We start from the raw sequence: 22,723 nt of genomic DNA on the forward strand, positions 1-22,723 counted from the left end.
ATTCACAAACAAATAAACAAACAAATAAATAAATACATTTCCAAATAGAAACACATCAGATCAGTTTTTGTCTGAATGTAGATGATGCATTAATGGTTAATTTTTTCTTTGTTTATCAATATGCAGGAAGAGGATGGCAACCTTTCTCTGAGCCACTTGCAGTCGTGGTTTTATTAGTATAGGCTGCATATTGTTGTGTTGTATATATTGTGTTGTAAAAACTTAGAAAAAGTGCAAAGCATCACCAAGCAAAGTTTGGCGATGCTTTGCACTCAGCATTACTGTACAGTGACAATCTTGGGGCACATTTTTCAAGTGTTTCTGAACTGACTCTTTCTATTTTAAATCGATGAAAGTGAAATGAGGGATTTCATAAACTTGTATAAACTGTGACATACAGCATTCAGAACTGAAATCAGTTGTAGCATTTAGTTGGGTGATAAAATAATGTAGTGGCTTCCCTAAAGTCACACTAGAAGTGGTTTCTTCTTTTGTTGGCGAGAAGTGAAACATCTTGAAACAAGATTCATTTTCCTTCTTCTTAAGCTCCTACTGAGTAAAAGGTTGCTAGTCAAGATGATTTTGAGTTGCTTTTCAGATCTAATTTTCAAAACATTTATGGTTTATATTCAAAACCATTTTAGTAATTGTTCATAGTAGTTTTCCTAAAAGTGAATTGAAAGAATTGAACTAATATAGCAGTTCAATTCTTAGCAATATTGAATAGAATATCTAAATAGAGTAGAGGAAGATCCAATATTAAACTTTTATGGCTCTGTTTGAATAAAATTTGAACTGTTTACTTATACTGAAGCTTAGTCAAAATTAAATCTTTGTCAGTTTAAATTACTGAGTTTTAGAGAAATATTAGTTTAACTTTTCATACATGTTCATGTCTTCTATATATAAACCAAATAAAAACAGGTCAGGCACTTTTTCAGAAGAAAATATACTAATAGAAATAAGATAAGCATAAATTGTTTTCTTGTTACTTAATCTTGAATCAACAATTACTTGCTTTGCAAGTATTGGTACTTCCTGGTCTTTGCAGTCACATGATACACAGGGAATCTCCCTAAAGTCGGTACATTTCTTAATCAGTGGTTAACGCAAATTTGTAGTGATATATTGTCATATAATGAAATTCTAACATTCAGATATTAATGTGGTTTTACATTCACTATTGTGCCATTTCTTAGTTTAGTTTTGTAAGAAAAACCCACCAGGAGGTTATTTCATCACTGTGGGGTTAATCATTTCAGATTTAGAGCATTTTTACTAACATGTTAAAGGTTAAAACTGATTCAAATTTAACATACCATATAAGAAGTTTTACATTAGCACGATAGACCAATGTTGTCATAAATGCTGTAAAAACTAAAAAGGAACACAAAAGTAACCCATTGGTTGTTAGTCAAACTTGAACACACCTCCACCACCATCTTGTGACGATAAGAGGAAAAGCAGGAAATGATTTTGGACACATCAACTAAAGCACTCTTCTGCTCACTTTCTCATTTTCAAACCATCTGTGCAAAAATGATAAAGGTGATAGCTTTGTTGCTGCTTTTACAGAATGCTGCATCTGGAGGTAAGAACATTTCAATAATTCAACAGGTGAAGCAATTTTTGATGATTTTGAATTTTTTATAACTAAAAGTGAAACAGACTCTGAAATTTCAACTCTGAAATAACTGAAAGTTAAAGACTTGAATTTTTATCAATATAAAGAGGAGCGGAGAATATATATATTTTTTTAACTTTTTGTGTTTCACATGCAAATTCAATTCTACAGCTTTTACTGTAGATAAAAAAAATACAAAAAATTGCAATCCATATTCTAAATGAAAAAATTTTGTTCTTCTGACAGAAAAATATTACCTGGAGTTTGATCGTTTCTTGTATCCAGGAGTTCCCAATTTCCCAGAGTATGGAGTGATGATGGTACTTGATGGGTTTTTAGCATTTTACCATGATGAAAAAGTAAATCACATCAATCAAGACTGGCTGAAACAGTATGTAAAAGAGCACACAGAGGAGTGGCAATCGGATGTCGGGGCGTGCTTGGCATACAACTTTATTTTCAAAGATCAGACTAAGAATTTTAATACGCAGTCAAACCAATCAGAAGGTATGTTATAACTAAAATTTATTTATTTATTTATTTATTTATTTATTTATTTATTTATTTATTTATTACCCATTTAGATTAATCATAATTTGGATTTAGATCAGGCAAATCTTTGCTTCAGAAATTATCAGGTAGAATTTGTGATGGTACTATGGTATATTTAAAACATGGTATGTTCTCTATTTTCCTCAGGCAATGAGATAATTCAGCAAATTATTCGCTGTGACTGGGATGAAGAAACTGATAATACTAATGGTCATGTAAAGTTCGGTAACAACGGAGAAGACTTTATCACATTAGACGCGAAGACAGAGACATGGTTTGCAACAAATCCGAAGGCGGAAGTCATAATAGAGACGTGGAATGCAGACAAAACCACTTATGAGATTACAAAGTACATAATCCAAAATGGGTGCCTGCCATTGTTAAAAGCATTTGTGAAATATGAAAAATCTTATCTGAACACAAAAGGTAAAATCAATTGTTCTTTTAGATATACAGTTTCTTTTTATTTTATCTGGACCTACTTACCACCTTACCATCCTCTGTACACTGTTTTCTCCAACCAGAGGAGCTCCTTCAGTGACAGGTTCCTCTCACTGGGTTGTTCAACCGAGAGGATTAAAAACTCCTTTTTGTCCCACAGGCCATTAGGCTTTACAACGCTGCTATTTGTGGGGGTGGGAGGGTAACTAGTATTTTAACATATTTTACTAGACTACTTTTAGTGGGAATGTATTTATTTATTATATTCTTGTATCTCTTATGGATGTCTCCAGATGTACGATTTTAATGTTGTGTGGATGTGAATTAATGTGTGAGCAACAGATAACCTTAATTTCCCTATGGGATTAATAAAGTTTAACCTAACCTAACCTAACCTTTTAATCTATCTTATGCATTTTGGTCTATCAGACATTTCTTGACTATAATGAGAAAAATCACAAGGACAAATGCCTTATTAATCATGCAAAATGACCTAATGTAATAGTGGCAATATCTCTCTACACTGTAAAAAAAGTCAGTAAATTTACGGTAAAAAACTGTAAAAAACCAACAGTTTTTGACCGTCGTATCCAAAAACATTGCATTACCGTAGAAATTACATGGAACTACCGTAAGTCGAAACTGCAAAGAAAGTCAGTAAATTTACGGTAAAAAACTGTAAAAAACCAACAGTTTTTGACCGTCGTATCCAAAAACATTGCATTACCGTAGAAATTACATGGAACTACCGTAAGTCGAAACTGCAAAGAAAGTCAGTAAATTTACGGTAAAAAATTGTAAAATGCCAGCAGTTACTGACCAGAATATTCACAGCATTATACTGCCGTAGAAAATACATGGCATTATCATAACTGAATAAACATATATCCTAAATAATTGTGACAGTCACGAATGTAGAAAATACAGAAATATAGTGTAAAAATATAAGTAATTGTAAAGTTCTTAAAAAATTGTAATATTGCCAGCAGTTAATTACCCTAAACTTAACAGTAGCAATCAGCCAAAATTACAAATTTTGCTGATGTTTAGATCTACAATGTAAAAGCGTAAACAAGACTGCAAAATAATTTTTTACAAAGAACAGAATGCTGGTGTGATATTTTGGTTTCTTTTTTAATAATGCCTTTAATACACCAAACTGAAATCTCAGCAGTAGACCAGGCATCGATCTGGCGATCCACCGATTGCAAAGCAAACTCCTACAGCCAACGCCACCATCATTTATGAGAGCATTTGATCATTAACATTAAGAGAACTGTATGTTAGCCCCTCTTGCTTGAATGAAGCTGAAGTTGGTTTCCAATTGCTGCTTCCAATTTGGGAAATGGCTAAAGGGCAATTCCACCTAATTTTTCACTGCAATCAGCATCTTTAATTTACTCTAGCTAAAAAACTACAACACCTAGACTCTTCAAATCTGGACTAGATTATTCTCAACTCATATCAGAATATTTAGAACCAAGTGTGGGATTTGTAAAACCTTTATCTGATTTGTGAAACTTCAATAAAGAACAATTCTAGTGTTATCCAAAATCATACAAGTTGTAAAGTCACCCATCATTGAAGTTTCACAAATCCCACACTTGGTTTTAAATATTGTGCTATTAGTAGAGAATAGTCTAGAGCAGGGGTCCCCAAACTTTTTCCTGCGAGGGCCACATAGCTGTTCCTTTCTCTGCTCGGGGGCCGGTCTTAGTTTTTGGAGAAAGATACCTTAGAAACTTATTGTCGGCGGGGGGGGGGGGGGGGGGGGCTGTTCTGTCTTTGAAACTGTCGACGGGGGGGGGGGGGGGGGGGGGGGGGTGCTGACTACGACACATTCGCGGTCGCTTTTAGATAGATTTTTACCCAGAATGGAAATGGAAAAAACCGTGAGTGAAACGGTGACTGGGACTGACTAGTATATATTTGAGGGAAAGTTAGTTTAACATCTGCTCAAGAGCCCCCTGGTGGTTGAAGAGAAATCCACAAACCAGAAAATACAATATATGAAAAAATACACTGAATGCTCTCTGGTATGAGGAGGCGGGCCAGATCCGGCATTGCCAGACCAAATGACGCAGGCCGTAGTTTGGGGACCCCTGGTCTAGAGAGTTTTTCATTTTGTTATTGTGATAAATAGTAGGGTTTACAGTAAATGGAGACTGTTATTTGTCATGTAAACAAATAATTATCTAGTTTGCATTGCTGCTTGATCCTTCAGCATCAGCAGCAAGATTCTTTTAACTCTGTTCCTGTAGTGGTGTCCTGAACTCAACACAGTAAAGTCACTGTGCTAACTAAGGTTGCTAACTAGGGTGCTGAGAGCCCAGTAGGCCTGGTCCTTGTCAAGATGCTGCTACTGTCTTTGAAATCAAATTTCTGCTATTTTTGCACGTTCAGGAGGAGAAGGGCAACACATCACAGGTGAGTCCCTTTCACGGTTTCAACTGAAGTTAGCTAACTTTAACCAACTGACAAAGAAATGTGTAGTTTCTGAGCCATGCTGTTTATGTACATGCACTGCAGCTAGATATTTTTACTATATGGAACATTTAATCTTCACAGATGCAACACTTCCATTAATGTTTCTGTAGGAACGGCTGCATAGATTATATTTCTGGTCTACTTCAGACTACATGTGCTTAAAGTTATTGTTAATGGCAGAAGCAACTTTTTCCAAGTTTGGTTCAATAATTAATTTGAATTACTTTGAGTGTGAAATGTTCATGCATGCAAGTTAAATCTCTGAAGAACATGTTAGCTTTTGTTTCAATATTTTGGTAATACTTAGAAGTATAAAGCTTGGCATCAGAGATATTATTTAATATTTTCCTTTGACCTCTTGACTCTCACACCCAAAATACTTGCACTAAAGTCACTGGGTCCATGACAGTTGAAGGATTTGAAGATAAGAGAATTTAAATATTAATATTTTACAGCTTTTCTCAGTTTGGGTGCATCTCTCAGAACAGAATTGAAATTCTTAAAACTACCTGTTCAATCTTCAAATTACTGTGTCACTTCTGCACATCAAAACAATTAGTTTTGCAAGTTTTGCTTTTGTACATCATGTAGCTGGTTATGTACACTTCTATGCTTTTATAATTGTAATTTGCTTTTATCGTCTTGATCAAAATATGTTAACCCTCCTGTTGTCCTCGGGTCAAAATGACCCGCCACTGTGTTAAACCCCCCCCCCCCCAAAAAATCCCCTAAATGTAATTTTTTTAACTTGAGATTTTAAGACTTTTCCTAGATTGGCCCAGACAATAGAAAAAGTTCAGTGTTGCTTTTATTCTCATTTCCATGTAAGCTGTACAAAAAAAGGTACAAAGATGGTCTTCAGGTCAAAATGACCCGTGAGGCAAATGGAGTTGAAATCAAGGTCACAGAGTTATTTACAAACCATAAAATGTTACAAAGTTTTAGTTGTGTCTCAGATCAATCAGTAGCAGAAGTGAGCAGAGAGTGGAAGGCCAATTTTCCGAGCCACAATGCCAGTCAAACTCTTTCACACCTACTCAAGACTGATGCGATTTGATGACCGTGAATCAAGACCAGCAAGACGTATGACAGACAAACTTGCAGCCATAAGAGAGGTATGGGACAAGTGGGTGGAGCGGTTGCCCTACCTCTACAATCCAGAGCCTGATGTAACAGTGGATGAGCAACTGGTTCCATTTAGAGGTAATCTGTTTTCATATTTGTAATAAAAGTGATTTTCACTATTGATTTCTTTGACTGTTTTCTGTGACACTGATACTAATCACTGATGCTAATGTCTTTTGTCCAAAGGTTGTTGTCCTTTCCGGCAGTATATGCCCAGCAAGCCAGCAAAATATGGGATCAAGTCATGGGTGGCTTCTGAATCAAGCTATGCTTGGAAAATGCAAGTCTATACTGGGAAGTCAACCAGTGGATGCCCAGAGAAGAACCAGGGGTTGCGAGTTGTGCTTGATGTGACAGAGGGACTGAGGGGTCACAATGTGACATGTGACAATTTCTTCAACTCTTATGAACTCGGACAGCAGCTCCTGAAGAGGAAGATCACCATGGTTGGTACAGTTCAAAAGAACAAGCCTGAGCTCCCACCTGCACTGCTTGGGTCAAAGGAGAGAGAGGTCTTCTCCTCAAAGTTTGCCTTCACACCCACCACCACTCTAGTTTCCTACCTCCCAAAGAAAAACAAGAATGTAGTTCTTCTGAGCACACTGCACAAAGACGGCGACATTAGTGACCGTGAGGACAGGAAGCCAATCATCATCCTGGAATAAAACCGAAACAAAGGAGGTGTGGACAACCTAGATAAGGTGATTGGAGCATATAGCTGCAGAAGAATGACTGCCCGCTGGCCCCTGGTCATCTTCCACAACATCATTGATGTGTCCTCCTACAATGCCTTTGTGATTTGGATAGAGATCAACCCAACCTGGATGTCTCATAAGCACAACAAGAAGAGGGTGTTCCTGGAGCAGCTAGGAAAGGCACTTGTAACTCCACTCATTGAAAGAAGGAAGCATGTCCCCCACACAGAAGCCTCAGCAGCAGTTGTGAAAGCTATTCAGAGTGCAGCAGCTCCTGATCAACCTGAGGATCCATCTACCACAGCCACTTCCTCAGCTAAGCCAAGTAAGAGGAAGAGATGTCAGTTCTGCCCTCAGACTGTAAAACACATACTGTGTGCTGCAGGTGTAAGAAATATATCTGCAAAGGCTGTGCACTTGCATACTGCCCTACATGTGCCAATTAGTTGAATGGGTTATGTTATTTTTCATATTTTTGTATTGTACATCCTCTTGTTCACTGGAGAAAAGTAAAAGAAAATTAGTCACTGTGATGAATAAAAATGCATTCGAAACTCATTTTGCACATTTTTTTTCTTAAGCTATAGAAATTCAAGTGGAGAGGGAAAAGTCAAGTATTCACACATTTTGTGGTGAGTGACAATATACAAGATAGAATTTGGTGTTTAAAATTCAATTAAGCTGCTTATATTGGGGGTTTATTGAAGACGGGTCATTTTGACCCGGAGGATAAAGGGTGTATACAGAAAATGAGGACAACAGGACAACAACGTGTCTGTGTTGAATTCTCAACTTCCAAAATAGCATCAGTTCATTGTGTAAGTCTTAACATGCATAAGTCTTAAAGTTGTCATAATGTGAATCATATATTAATTAATTTATATTCTATTATTTTCTAAATCTGTCCTGAATTGGTAAATTGCTCCCAAGTGAGTCCTGAGTTTCTCTAACAGGTCAGTGTATGAACCATTAGCTCAACCAACGATCAACCAGTTTTCTGAAACAGATTGGAGGTGCATCTTGTGAACCATCAGTTGGCAACATTATGCTCTATATAGTCAGAACACAACACAATGTTACATGTCTGAGAACTGATGAACAAGTATCTGGGCAGAGTGAACAGCCAGAGAGAAGAAGAGGAGTGAGGCTGAGGAGGAAATAGTTGGGAGGAAAGCAGAAGAAGAGTCAGAAGAGGCTGAGGACATCTGCCAGTTTCCATCAGTCCAACATCAGGACATGGCTGAGACCCACAACATGATGCTGATGGAGGTCCTCCCACCCTACTGTTCATTCCTTAACCCCACTGAGGAAAAAAGATTCCTCAGTGGAGTTAAGGAACAAAGTGACTATGGAAATTAAAATGTAATGTAATTTCTACAGCACTGTACAGTTTTCCTTGAGGAGATTGTCCTGTGGCTCCTTTTCTACTTTTTTTGTTCTCTGCATTTCTGTCTTTTTCTTTCTGAATCACCATGGCATGGTCCATGAATAAATTATAGCAAAAGCGTAAATCAGTGTTTCTCAATCCTGGTCTTCAGCGTCACCCTGTCCTGCAGGTTTAGGTATTTCCCTTCTGCCACACACCTGAATTGTATCTCTGGATGATTAACAAGCTTCTGCAGTACTTGATTGTCATCCAATCATTTGAATCAGCTGTTCTGGAGTAGAGGCACATCTAAAACATGCAGAGCAGGGGGGCGTTGAGGACCAGGGTTGAGAAACACTGGCGTAAATGATCCTTTTGTAGTCTCTTCTCATGACTAATCGATTTGACTGTCTTATCTGTACATAGAGAGACTATAACTTATTATTTTGAGTCACTGATATGTTAACAGACAGGATTTTAAGAGCTGAACTAAGGATTTTGAAAGCAAACAAATGCTATTTTTCCTGTTTCTACAAATTGTTTTGAGAAATGCGCTTACTGTTTTGTAAATGCCAACAATGACTCGAGAAATGCACCAAAAGTGACTGAGAAAAACTAACCTAGCATAAATTGTCTCAGCTGTATCAATTTGTTTGCCTGTATGAAAAGTGTTCACATTTACAGCTTTGTTTCTGCTAGCTTGCAGGAAATGTAACTTACATAAATGGTTGAAGACAACCTATTGGCCTTCATGAGACTCAGATAAATGGTGAGTATCTATTTCATAAATTGCCTAAAACAGTTATATTTGGTTTTAGTTTGTGTATTTTGTCTGGTTGCAGACCAGAGGATCACACCTGTTGACAACAAACAAAGGTTTAACTACTGAATTTTCAGTCAGAAATGATCACACCACCTGGTTGAAGTACCTGTGTCCATATGCAAGTCAACAAAGGTGAAACAAACATTTAAGCGAATAAGATGTTCATGTAGTGCATCTTTCTAACTTTTTCTTTTTGTTTTCCAGCAGAGAGGAAACACCCGATTGACAACATGCGAGTCTCAATTTCAACCTGTGACTGGGAAGACTACAACCATCCTGAGCAACGTCTGATCTCAGCGACTTGTGACTCTCAACCCAGAACAAGAATCCTTTTATCACCATTTTGTCTTCTACAATATGTTATCTCTTATGTGGACACATACTGTTTGTTTTGTTTTTGTTTTCCAGATCTCAGTAATACCGTGAGGAAACTGGACATAAAATAGAATCAGTTCTTTTTTTAACTTGACTTTTTAAATAGAAATTGTTTCTTTAAGTGGATTACTCGTAATCTGTATTTTTGTTTAATTAGAAATTATTTTCTTTATAACTTTCTGTATAGAAATGCTTGACAAGTTACACTTCCTTGGTTGTTGTACTATAATTTGTATGGTAAAATTCTGGTAGGAACAGAGACCAGTAATTTACCATAAGTTTTTTTTGGGGGGGAGGGTTTACAATAAAATGTCAATATATCATACAGTCTGGATGTGTTTTTCACTCATGTAGATATTATGCCTCAGTCAGCATGACCGTATTTACTACGGCAAAACCACATTTTATTTTTTTTAAAATATTTTAGGAAGTACGGTATTTTACCGTATTTTAAAAATACGGTAGAATCCTGCATTTACAACATACGGTAAAAAACTGGCAGCTGTGGTTGCCAGAATTTTACCGTATATTAAAAATACGGTAAAATCCTGCATTTACAACATACGGTGAAAAACTGGCAGCTGTGGTTGCCAGAATTTTACCGTATTTCAAAAATACGGTGAAATCCTGCATTTAGCAAATACGGTAAAAAACTGGCAGCTGTGGTTGCCAGAATTTTACCGTATTTTAGAAATACGGTAAAAAACTGGCAGCTTTGGTTGCCAGAATTTTACCGTATTTTAGAAATACGGTAAAAAAATGGCAGTTTTGGTTGCCAGACTTTTACCGTATAAAGACGGTAAACTTCTGGCAACTCAGCTGCCAGTTTTTTACCGTAAAATGAGGCCGTTTTTTTTTACAGTGTAGTTCTTCCCTCAGTGTTTCTGCTCCAGAAGTCTCCCTCCTCTCCAGTCACTTGCCATGCAACGGGTTTCTTCCCTGACAAAGGCATTATGTTCTGGAGGAAAGATGGAGAGGAGATTCATGAAGGGGTAGAACATGGAGATCTTCTTCCCAATGATGATGGATCCTTTCAGATGAGTGTCTACCTGGAAGCTCTGAAAATCCCACCTGAAGACTGGGGGAGATACGAATGCGTATTTCAACTCTCTGGTGTGCAAAATTATGTCGTTACCAAACTGGACCAAGATTCAATCAGAAGCAACAATCCCAAAAAAGAAGGTAATAAAAATATTTGATTTCATCATTTTTTTCCCCTATTTCATAGAAAAGCACTAAAAGTGGTAACAGATTTAAATAATGACTAAAAATACATAGCAATATACTAAGTAGTCCTTCTTTTGGTTATTTTATTTTTTTGCCATTTGATACATGAGGGCGTATCTTCCCCTTAGTTAAAAATCAGATGTGATTGTCATTAGTGTAATTTGTCATTTGCTATTTGAGTTTAAATAGGCCATTATGGATGATGCTCAACTTTACTAATAAGCAGTTTTCTTTCTAAGATTAAAGTTGTAAATGTTTCTTAACTTAAGTTAAAACCAAAACCAAGAAACCAGTATAATGTTTCCTGAACAGGTCTGTTAACGACAACCAGCATCGCTGTCATTGCTACAATGGGATGTGTTATCGTCATCATCATCGTTGCTTTATCATCCACAGCTTTCAAAAAGAGGAATGGTAAGACACTTAAAAAGTGCTATTATTTATAAAAGTGAATTAGAAAGTTACACTGTACTATGACATCTAATTATAGTAGAATACTTTAGTAAATCTGATAGTTATTTACATAGTCAAATGACATGTTTACAAGCAGATCTTTTATATTTAACATTACCCAAATGATCATTCTTCCATTATTTAGTGACACACAGTATAGAGAGATCTTCTACACCATGTAAGTACTTTCTGACCTTTGCTATCCTATATTCACTAAGTTTTGTTCAGAATGAGTAGATTAATGGCATATTTTGTATCTTACAGCCTCTGAAACAGCCTCTCTTTAAGAAACTGATACAAGAAGCACTTCATCATGAGGCATGCTGGACTTGTGTCATATCCAGATGTCCTGTTAACTGCACATATAATCTACAGGAAATTCCAGGATCATGTTAAATGAAGATTACTGGCAATAATTTAAAGGAGCAAACTTAACATGCTAAATGTGTGGGTTTTATGTCATGTCTCAAAGTTTTGAGTAGCTCTATCTATGTTTACTCACATTTTACAACTATATTGCACAATAATATTTTAAAATGATGCATCTGCCTATTATAAAACATACAAACGCATACATGACATAATGAAAGTCTGTATTTTTCTCTACCAAATAACATCAGAGGCTATTTTTGTTGAAGGTCCTACCACAACAAATGACAGAGAGAAACCTTCTTAGGTTTTACCAGACTTATCTGAAAATGAAAAGAAGAAATAAACAGTTCACTGAAACTAGAGATAAAGTTCTGGTTTCTGTTTTAGCAAAGAGATGCAAACAAAATCAAGCCTGAGCCAAGAGTTGAACATCATTCTAGGCTATAAAGCAAACAGAAATTGATATGCAAGTGCTGTGCTGAAAATAATCAAGCTGAATATCTAAATGCCTTGTTATTAACATTTTACTATATTTTTTATTCTCCTCTGAAGTCTTACTCCAGCCTATAAAAGGTCAATGTTGAATCATCACACCTAGAAAAAACTATCTGAAAACTTATCTTATATCTTATTTTGATGTTGACTATCAAAGTTATTTAACCAAATCATTTTGTCTATAGTGTTGAAAGAGATAAACATTTAAACAGTGCAATCAGGTAAGACTGTTGACCAGTGATTGCTTTCATGTGACTGTCTTTTTTTCTGTCTAAGAAACTACTAAGAGATTTGTGGGGTTTTTTATATATAAATGGATGCTTTTTAAAAATAAATCATAACTGAAGTATGTGCATGTGTGAATTTGTTTTGGTAGCAAGCTTTATAAAACTTAATTACATTTAGAAACATGACCAAAATGACTAGACCATATATATCATGAATATACATTTCTAGTAAATGTATATTTTTGCTTCCAACTGTGAGAACAAACGTCACAAATAGAAAATCTTAAGTTTTCACCATATTGGTCCTCAGACCAAGAAGGGACAAAAGAATCTTAGATGGGCCCTAAACAACGCTATGTCTAACATTTAGAACATTAATTAATATTTACCAGGCACCTCCTCACTTCTGGAGGTGACCAGTTGTGAATAGAATGAAGTTACTGGTGTTGAACTTACACCAGTAACTTCTAGAGAAAGGTTCTGCCCATAGCATTTGGGGCTAAAATCTAAACATTTCTCATACACAACTTGAAGCACTGTACCAACATTTTGGATCACAGCAGGTACGGAAATTCAAACATGTTACAATTCAATAATGTCACAAAGTTCATTTTTGGGACATTATCTCTGCTGATTCACAGGCAAAACTACCAACAACAACCCACGAAGCAGCAGCTCATCACACTTTTGTTTTGAAAACCAACAGACAAAATGAAGCAGTGATGCAATGTAATGCAAGGAATTGTTTGTTTTCAGTCACATGGTTTTCAGCAAGATGATACAAGAATAGACATATTAAAAAGCCATTTTGGAGCGGTCGTCCCTCCTACTTGGCTAAACCAAAATAGCACAAGGTGCCTCAGCACTGTGGAATATTTTTGTTTAAATTGACGGACTGTTGACATGAGGGCTCGAACATATTATTGCTTATATTTTGTGAATAGAATATTACTATACTGTATTATGACCACCGGCAAAATGCCAGCTAATATTGTCTATAGTTCTTGGTGTAATACGGGGCTCAGCCTCGGCTATGAAGGCTAACCAAGATTCTGTAAATCTTAAAGAGTTTTAACTATTTTCTAACTTTGAGTTAGATTATCTGACACGAGAGCCTACCTTAGAAACAAAGCAATATTATATATTAATATTAGAAATACAACATATATTTATATTATAAATGCCAGCAGTTTACACAGGTGGCAAATACTATTCTTTATTCTCTATTCTTTCTGTCATAAATAAAACAGCTACCAAATCTCCCGTGTTTTTTTGAAGGTTTCATAAAAACAATGATGTGAGGAAAAAGTGTCTGTAAGGAGAGAGAGATTCACTGCAAACCACAGATGTGTTGTCTTCTTTAATCAAACTTGTCCAACAGGCTGTGAAACTTTTTTTTTTTTTGTGTTCAGGTTACCGAACCTTTAAAATATTCTGTTCTTCCTCATAGCTTCTTCTCAGTTTCTCTGTAATCAAACTTGTCCAACAGGCTATGAAACTTTTATGTTTGTTTTTGTATTCAGGTTGTTACCGTCCCATTAAAATATTCTCTTCTTCCTCATAGATTCTTCTCAGTTTCTCTTCACTGCCTTTTTGTAAATACAAAAACTCACACAATGTGTTATTAAATTACACTAAGCTTGGAAATTTTAAACTACCATATTAACAAACTGAACAAACTGCATTACAATAAGTGATGCTATAAAATAATATGAAAAGTTAAATTCTTACTAATACTTTCCATTTTTCTGTGGATTATTTTTTTTTATTGTCTTATCTTCTCTATTTCAGCATTTTATTTTTTGAGGCATGTTTTTCAACCTAGTAAAGCTTTGACAATTATTCTTAATAACAGTTGTTGCCCTTCTTCTGTCTGGCAAGTTTTCAATTTTATTTCAATAAATCTTTTCTCATGCTCTTTCCAAGTTCCTGTCTGCAAAACCTTAACATTTGTGATCGAAACGACTATTTACAGCCCCTTTTAGGAGTGCAATAGTACAAATAATACGCTATACTGATATTGCTCTTTTGATTTTGCAGTCTCAAAGGGTTAACAACAAAACAAACATTTACAATGGATAAATAACAAAATAAAAGAGATATCAATAAACCTCTAAGAAAGTGCTCCTCAGTTTGGTGGGCATGTGGAGAAGACAAAGACATGGAGCAGCTTTCCTGGGTCTGAAAGGGGGAGAATTGGGAAGATTTGGGAAATGTTGAGGATAGAAGAAGGTCTTGCAGGGCTGGCTGATACAATATTCAAAAGTTTTCTGAAGGTTCATATCTACACCAAGCAGGGGAGGAGCTTCAGGGGGCTGGGGTGGCGGTGGGCCCCTGGCCTTGGCCTTGAGGGCCAGGGGCCAGAATATGACTTCAGGGATCCAAGCCTTTATTACGTGTGATGAGAGCTAGAAAAGTTGGGCCCTCTGCTGTTAAGTATGGTGTATGTAGGATTATATAAGATGGGGCCCCAGTAGATTATATAGTAGGGCTGCCCCCGTCATTGTTGATTCATGGTTGCTAAAAACTTTACAAGTCCGACTGATTTTAGTGACATAGTGGGTGTAAAATATTGAATTAAACTTGTAAATTTGGATCCACTTGATCCAAATTTACAAGTGGATCATCCATATCGTCTCCAAGTGTATTCTGGGTAAAGCTTGTCACCAGCCATCCACCAAGGTCATCATCAGTCACTTGGCAACAAGTGGCAAACTAGATAGAGCATTTTTACGGACTAAGTTAGCATGAGTGGAGCTCCATGGAGAGGCAAACTGAAAAGGATGGTAAAATAGAGCAAGGACAAGCCAATCCGCGCTGAGTTACAAACATCCAGAGTTGCATGAGGGGCTGCGACACGCTGCGCAAGCGGCGAAAGACGCTGCGTACGCGCTTCAACACGCGCTGCTGCTTGCTTGGTTCATTGCAACAACAATAAACATAGCTTCAGTTGAAATTGATAAAGAGTTAAAATGATCTGATCGCTATCCTTGGTTTTGAACTGATTTGAATTTGTGTTGTTTCATCATGAGTGACCAGTAGCCTGATGTTTCTGTTGTTCTCTTGGTTTGTTGTACTTCATGTCAGATGGATTTTAGAATGACAGTCGCTCTCTGTGGTGGTGAAACTTGTAAACTCCACTGTTGTGGGCATGTCTGTGTTGTAAAGTTAAATTATCATGAGCTTTATTATTTGTGTATAAAGGGCCCGGCCATTAGTCCCACCCCCAACCTTTGGGTTTTTTCCAAACCCAAAGTTTGTTTCTTAGCTTAGCCACAAATCTATATTGTGTTTTTCTAAAGAAAGTTATTTTATACTGTGTAAATTCACCTCCATGTAAAGAGTTTCAACCACTCAGAAACAAAACCGTCATTGGATCAAATCTATTTCAACAAGTCTGAACTTTATCTGATATGCGGTTTGATAAGCAGGTTTTAGCAAAGACAAAAATCTGGTTTCACTTCATAAGTGTTAGGTGTGTTAATCCCTACATACCTGATGTAATTACATATATATTCAAGTATCTCACTGTTAGGTAAATTGTATTTTTAGTAATTATCAAATATTTGTTGTATCATGTAGCCTTGTAGTTACATTTAGATAATGTTTCTGTGTGTTAAATAACTTTGATTCTATCCTGAGACTGCCCTGGGAAATAGGGGTGACAGCTACTCTCAGCAGCTGTTGCCCTGCAGGACTTCCTACAAGACAGAGGTGTTAATTGCTCTGTGCTGCTTTGTGATACAAAGCCGTTGCTTTGAAGCTATGCAATGTGTCTTGTTTCACACCGGGCCTGGAGCAAGAAAGATTTAGAGTATAGATAACATGTGTCTAGAAGTGAATATTATTTAGCGCTGCAACCATGTGATGAATGCTTTGACTCCACCCTTTTAGAGTTGCAGCGCCCCGTGTGGCAGGGTTTCCTAAAGATCAATAAAAGAGAGGAACAGACAGATGTGTTTCCAGAGTAGTCGGAGATTTGTAACTGGAAACATCTCTCTGTCTGCTCTCCTCGCGAGTATAAAAGAATCTAACTCTCTTGTCTTTCTTGTGTTTGTTAAATTGTCTCTAATAGGTATTTTAGACCTGACACTCACATAAAGAAATGATGAATGGTTTGCTGATCGGGGGCCTGGATTCAGATTCTTAGTGAGCTCAAGCCACACAGGAGCTAAAAGAAGATAAATAGTAACAGCAGCAATACGAGCAAATCAGTGAAAGGATTGATGCACTTCACAAAACGCTCCTTTGTTCGTCTGTTTCTTTATCAGATCATCTGTTGTTCTCTGTTGCCTGCTGTCACCAGTTGGTCCTTGTCTCCCAAGCTCTCATTACAATCCCTTACATCCCTAACAAAACACAAACAGCTCACCCAGCCAACAGTAATTAAGGTGAGATGAGCAGATTCTGTAGTTCACAAAATTTCTTTCTAAATACAAACTTTTTACATGAAGCTGCAAGTGACATGGCAGAAATCTCCTTACATTTATATGGGCTTGTCCAGCAACTCCACCTTCACCTGACAGAAATGATGAAAATGACAAAAATGCTGCAAATGATGACACAAACAATTCAGTTACATTAGTTACGTCTGATACAAATAGAAAATACAGATTATTTTCCAAACATGAAATGTTGACGTAGTGCACTTTTAGCATAAATCAATGCCAGGAGTTCACTCAAGGTTAGTATTTAACCATAACTTCCTCATTTCATCAACGCAGGATAGAAATGGTTGCTAAGGTGACAAACCGGCTTCACGACAAATGTTTAGTGACTGGCAGACCGAAGTCCTAAAAATGAAAGGTGAGGCTGATGAGTCTGAACACTGCAAAAACATTTGAGTCAAATTTAGTTGTTTCTACTGTCTCCTACTCTTTAAATAAATTAAATTTATCAGATCTGAGTTTTAGATTTTGAACCTAAATGTGTGAGTTTGTGAAAAGATAAACTTACAGTAAGTAGTAAGTTGTGTTAAAATTTTTTTTATTAATTTTGTCAAAACTACAAGAGCTGAGTAAACTGGAATTTTTAGGTTAGCATAAAAAAAATAGAAAGAAAAAACAGACAGGAGAGGGAACAATTTCCCAGTGTGCTTAGCGGCATGTTTTTGTATCCTGAGATGGAAGTGATTGATCATTGATCATTGATCTGCCTCTTGTTTGTTATTAAGGCAAATGTTCATTTAATGCAGCTGACAGTTTGCAAAGCTTGAGGATAATGTTCTGTTCACACTAAATGTTTTTGAGCAGAATTCATTGTGGTGTTTAATAAAATTCATTATATGATCAGAATTATTGTTTATGTAATTTGAAACAAGAATTATGTAAAATAAGTTGTTATTTTAACTTGAGTAAAATTAATAGAGAAATATGTTCTCTTTTACAATGTGAGGCAGTTTTTTTTTCATACCTATATTGTGAAATAATTACTTGGTTTAAATTACAGCATTACGTTCTGGTTGTTACATTGTTTTTTAAAACTATATTCAAAATTGTAATGTTTATCTTTAATCTGCTGGGTTTTTAATTTAATTTTATTATTATTATCTTCTTGTTGTATGTTGTTTTGAACTTTGTTGTACAAGCACTTTGAATTGTCTTTGGCTGAAAGGTGCTATATAAATAAAGTTGCCTTGCCTGAAGTTAAAACTCACAATTTGCCATTAATGAACTTAAAAAAACAATGATTAGACAACTTGTTTCTTGTTGTTATATCAACTTCATGAACTTTAATTTCTGAGTTAAAACCAATCAAATTTTTAAAATTTGCAATATTCATTTGCAAGTTAAACCACCTTCAGATATTATACAGTAAAGTGTGGTGCTCTGTCGGTGCTTGGTGGTGAGAGGCCGTCTTTCAAGAAAGCAGCTGTTCTTTGTTGTGAGGAAGCCATAAAATCAGGACCGGATCATCTGACATGACGCACCAGATGTGGTGCTGATGCGAATCAGTTTGGACAATTTATTCAATCAGGTTTTATCGCTTTTCTTTCTGGTTGTTACACATTTTCTATTTTACGAAGCAAGGATTCTCAAAAGAACATTCTTTTCCTTTTAGATGAACAGTTTCTGAGGAAAAGTAAAGGATTTCAGTCCTAACATCACCACTTATCTTTTGTGTGACAACATGAGGATGTTAATTTTTCTGCTGTTATGTGGCACTTCATCACCTGGTAAGTTTTTGCTTTTCCCTTTTTAAAAATCTTGTCTATTTTTATCCCTTGTAGTTTACTTTGACTTTCATAATTTGCTCCATTCAAAAACCTGCTGAAGTCGAACATGTCTGTATCAAGCTGAACATTTAAACCTCTCTTCTAGAAAAACACTCGCTGACAGTTTTGGTTACTGCCTCTTCTGGACTCCCTCATTTTCCAGACTTTGTAACCACCACCCAGGTGGATAAGCTGCCAACAAGTTACTGCGACAGCAACAAAAATATTAGAGCAAACCCAAAATATGGTCAAAAATTAATAAACATTGAGTCACAGATTGCTGATTGGTATATTGAACAATGTTTTGAAATAATGTCTGATTATCTCAAGGTTAAGATGGGAATATTAACGGACCTGAACCAGAGTGAAGGTACAGCAAAGAGACTCATATTCATAATTGAGCTGCAATGACTTACCATTAATAAATTTGTTCCATAATCTCAGTTTCTGTTTTCTCCTCCAGCTGTTCACATTTTACAGGTTATTATTGGCTGTAAATGGGAGGAAAAGACAAAAGAAACCACCTCGTTTTTACAGTTTGGATATAATGGAGCCGACTTCATCAAATTTGACCCAAAGAAGTTGACATGGATTCCTCAAACTCCCCAGGCTGCCAGCATCAAACCAAAATGGGAAGCTGATGAATCTACATACCATTTGAAGCGCAACAAGGACTTCTTAAATCAAATATGCCCTGATTGGCTGAAGAAATATATGGCCAATAACGAAGGCCCTCTGCAGAGCACCGGTGAGTCGGAGCCTCATGGTGTGATCAAACATTTTACATTCACCAGGCTGAGATAGAGCGCAGTGGTCACATTTCTAGTGTCACATTTACACAGATTCAGTATACTGAAAAAAATACATTAAAACTTAAACTGACTTTTCATCAATTGATTACAACATGTTGGACGGGCCATAAAAACCACCAAAATCTGAGCTACATAAATCTGGAGTGGATAATTTTTTCCAGACTGTTACAACTTAACTGTGTAATCTGCTCCTCTTTTTTTCTTCTTTTTTTGTACATTGTTGTCAGGATAATTATTAATTTATAAAACAGACAGTTTTAGTCATTCATTCCCAAAAGATTTATTTTTTAATTGTTGTATTCATGATTTCTCTTGTATCATTTATTTCCTTTGTCATGTTTTTTTGTTAATGATTATACTGTTTGTGATTTTTTCGTCTATCTCAGAGCTAAATATTTTATGAAAAAAAGTGATATTGTTTTGTGTCTAACTGCTTTTAGAGTTTTTCATGATTTTCACATTTCTTAGACTCAGACTTAGACTTAGACTGACTTTATTGTCATTTTGCATGCACAGGGTGTATACAGAATGAAATTTCGTTGCATACGGCTCAGGACAGTGTTTTGAGGTTCCAATGTTGTGAGGTTACTCCAGAATAAAATAAAATAAAATACAGTATAAAATATGAATATAAATATGAATATAAAATATAAAGTGCAGGACTGACAGTAAAATGGAAGTTACTTAGCTCTGTACATGTGCGCGGTATGAAGTGGAGACCAGATTTTGAGTGCAGTCCAGTTAAGAGTTCAGCAGTCTGATGGCAAGTGGGAAAAAGCTGTTTCGGAACCTGGTGGACCTGCACCGGATGCTGCGGAACCTCTTTCCAGAGGGCAGCAGGGAGAACAGTCCATGGTGGGGTGTGAGGGGTCACTGATGATGTTTCGGCCTCGGGACACGCAGCGCTGGGATGAAATGTCCTGAATGGAGGGAAGGGGGGCCCCGATGATCCTCTCTGCTGTCCGCACCACTCTCCTCACGTTCTTCCAGTCGGAGGCGCTGCAGCCTCCACACCACACAGAGAGGCAGCTGGTCAGAATGCTCTCTATGGTGCTTCTGTAGAACGTCTTGAGGATGGGCGAGGGCAGGTGTGCTCTTCTCATCCTCCGCAGGAAGTACAAGCGTTCCATACATTTTAAAAAAAAAATTCAGTTTTACATAATAGAAAATAATTTGATGGTAGAGCTGAAGCTGCCATCTGTCTCCTCAGTTCTTCCCTCAGTGTTTCTCCTCCAGAAGTCTCCTGACTCTCCAGTCAGCTGCTCCGCTACTGGTTTCTATCCCAACAAAGCTGCGATGTTCTGGAGGAAGGATGGAGAGGAGATTCAGGACGGTGTGGACAAAACAGAGATCCTCTGTAACCAGGATAACACCTTCCAGATGAGAGCAAACATTAATGTTTCATCTGTGAACCCTGAAGATTGGGAAAGATATGAGTGTGTGTTTCATTTGGTGGATGTTAAAGATGATGTTGTCAGCAGACTGGAGAAAGAAAAGATCCAAAGCAACTGGGGAAAGATGCAGAAACATAATGAAGAGGGTAAGAAAAGATGTTCTGTTTGTTATAATGTTTTTAAGTTTAATTAACACAACTTTTTCAACAACACATCTGTTTTTTTGTCATTTTAACCCTGATTGCTCTGACAACCCTTGCACTGAAAAAAAGGTGTATCTGGCATTCAAATGCAACCTTATTCTCCTGCATTATTGAACCTCTTCAAAAGAGGTTAAAATTACTTTATAAATCCAGTAACAGACTTTCAAGATATTATTCCCTAGTACTATTATATACTGATTTCTTAACAGTTTTCAGTAGAGCTTAATCTACAGTTTATGCATCTCTTAGTAAACATGTTTATCTGTATCTGTTGTCTTTTTTTCTGTCCAGAAAAGCCCATTGGCATGATAGTTGGGATCACTGCTGCAGGGGTTTTTGTTATAATTGTTGCTGCTGTTGGATTTACAGTCATCAAAAATAGGAAAGGTAAGGAAACCTCCAGTGATGAGCTGGACAAGACTCATAATCTCAACTAAAAACTAAACTTGTTTTATTCAAATTATGACATCTACGAACACAAAAATAATTTTGGGGTTCTGTATTTACCATTTTCAGTACAAGTAATGAGCAAGACTCAAATAAAGTGTAAATCTATCTTTTCCCAGATTTGTTTATTTATACTCATTTTAGCACTTCTTAAAAGTGTGATGGATCTTGCATTTGATTTATTGACAAATTCCTTGCCCCTTATTGTTTATCGCTTATTAACATAAACAATTTATATTGTAGATTCGTCTAAAGATTAACTCTTTTTTTTAACCTTACAGCTCCCATCAACAGCATTGAATTGTCTGAGAGACTCAATCAAGAAACCAGACTGAAGTCAAATCTGGACTCTAACAGTTAAAACAAGTTTAGAGCAGAAGAGACTATTATGTTCAGTAACTTTGATTGAATAAACCAAGTTTGCATTCAAAACATTTTGAGTTCTTCATTGCAAGTCTGTAAAGATGTATTAAACTCTGCCTAATTTAAGAAAACCATTTATTTTGTATTGTAATTACATTGTATTTTGTATTGTAGTTGAAGGAAGTGTTTTTTTTCTATTAAACAATTTTTTCTTTGTCCGTGTAGCAATGAATTCAGCATGCAATATTTTGATTGAACAAAGTACAAAAAAAACCTTGTAAGTTCAAAAGTTGTCAGTATTACACAAGCACAGGTATTTTGAGGCCATTTTCTCTCCATGTGGCTGAGAGCAGCACATCAACTGTTTTACAAACCTACCAGAGAAGCTGTTTCGATCAAGGTGGAGGCCTCAAACTGCAGGTGATGAAGGGAGCATTAAGTAGCCAGGTGAGGAGGAGGGGCCGTGTGATCACCAATTGAAAGCAGACATAACAATGATCAGCCGGGCAGAGGTGAAACTCTGCTCTAAATATCTGAGCATTTAGTTAAAAAACATTTTTTATCCCCACACTTGTAATCATTAGACCGTTTCTTTACATTAGCAAGAAACATGTCTCTCTGTTTTTAGGTATGCTAGTGCTCTATGTATATTTTATGCTGAAGGAAGAACTGAAACGAGACAAAGTTTTTAGTTTGCTGGTATATCTTCATTCCTAACCACACCTGCCATTCCAAGAAGTTGTGGTTGATGACTAAAAGAATAAAATGTCAAGCATTTGAAATGAACTTTCCCTACAGGGTGGATCCACCTTTGAAGTGATGAGCAAAGCTATTAGGGGAACTGAAATAATTTTTCTGTGGGTATTATCTTTTTGTGACTTTAAAACATGCTTTAATTGATCCTGTATTAAATCTTGTTAAAGGTAATTTGATGCCAAACATTCATTATCTGAGCTGTTTTTATTTCCTGCTTTTCTTCTTTGCTCGACTTTATTCTTCTTTTGACAAAGAAACTCCCTCTAGGCTAA

The 22,723-nt window shown here is 36.4% G+C and overlaps 2 protein-coding genes across 3 annotated transcripts; both read left to right on the top strand.

The window, feature by feature from the left end:
* Positions 1–1,473: 1,473 nt before the first annotated feature.
* Positions 1,474–12,384, top strand: LOC116730561 (major histocompatibility complex class I-related gene protein-like). Of its 2 annotated transcripts, none has more exons than XM_032579893.1 (7): positions 1,474–1,591; positions 1,871–2,131; positions 2,324–2,602; positions 10,356–10,670; positions 11,028–11,129; positions 11,314–11,346; positions 11,433–12,384. In XM_032579893.1, exons 1-7 carry the CDS (start codon positions 1,540–1,542, stop codon positions 11,453–11,455), a joined length of 1,065 nt encoding a protein of 354 aa, XP_032435784.1. In that variant the 5' UTR covers positions 1,474–1,539; the 3' UTR covers positions 11,456–12,384. The 2 variants fall into 2 exon arrangements, with proteins under 2 accessions (XP_032435784.1, XP_032435785.1); XM_032579894.1 differs by having other exon boundaries at positions 2,324–2,401.
* A 5,525-nt stretch (positions 12,385–17,909) lies between these two features.
* Positions 17,910–22,081, top strand: LOC116730553 (major histocompatibility complex class I-related gene protein-like). Its single transcript, XM_032579881.1, has 6 exons — positions 17,910–18,437; positions 18,583–18,846; positions 18,940–19,224; positions 20,499–20,828; positions 21,177–21,272; positions 21,614–22,081. The coding sequence occupies exons 1-6, from the start codon at positions 18,392–18,394 to the stop codon at positions 21,691–21,693; spliced, it is 1,101 nt and encodes a 366-aa protein (XP_032435772.1). The 5' UTR covers positions 17,910–18,391; the 3' UTR covers positions 21,694–22,081.
* The last annotated feature ends 642 nt before the right edge of the window (positions 22,082–22,723 follow it).

This window comes from Xiphophorus hellerii, chromosome 13 (assembly GCF_003331165.1).
Source record: "Xiphophorus hellerii strain 12219 chromosome 13, Xiphophorus_hellerii-4.1, whole genome shotgun sequence".
NCBI lineage: Eukaryota > Metazoa > Chordata > Actinopteri > Cyprinodontiformes > Poeciliidae > Xiphophorus > Xiphophorus hellerii.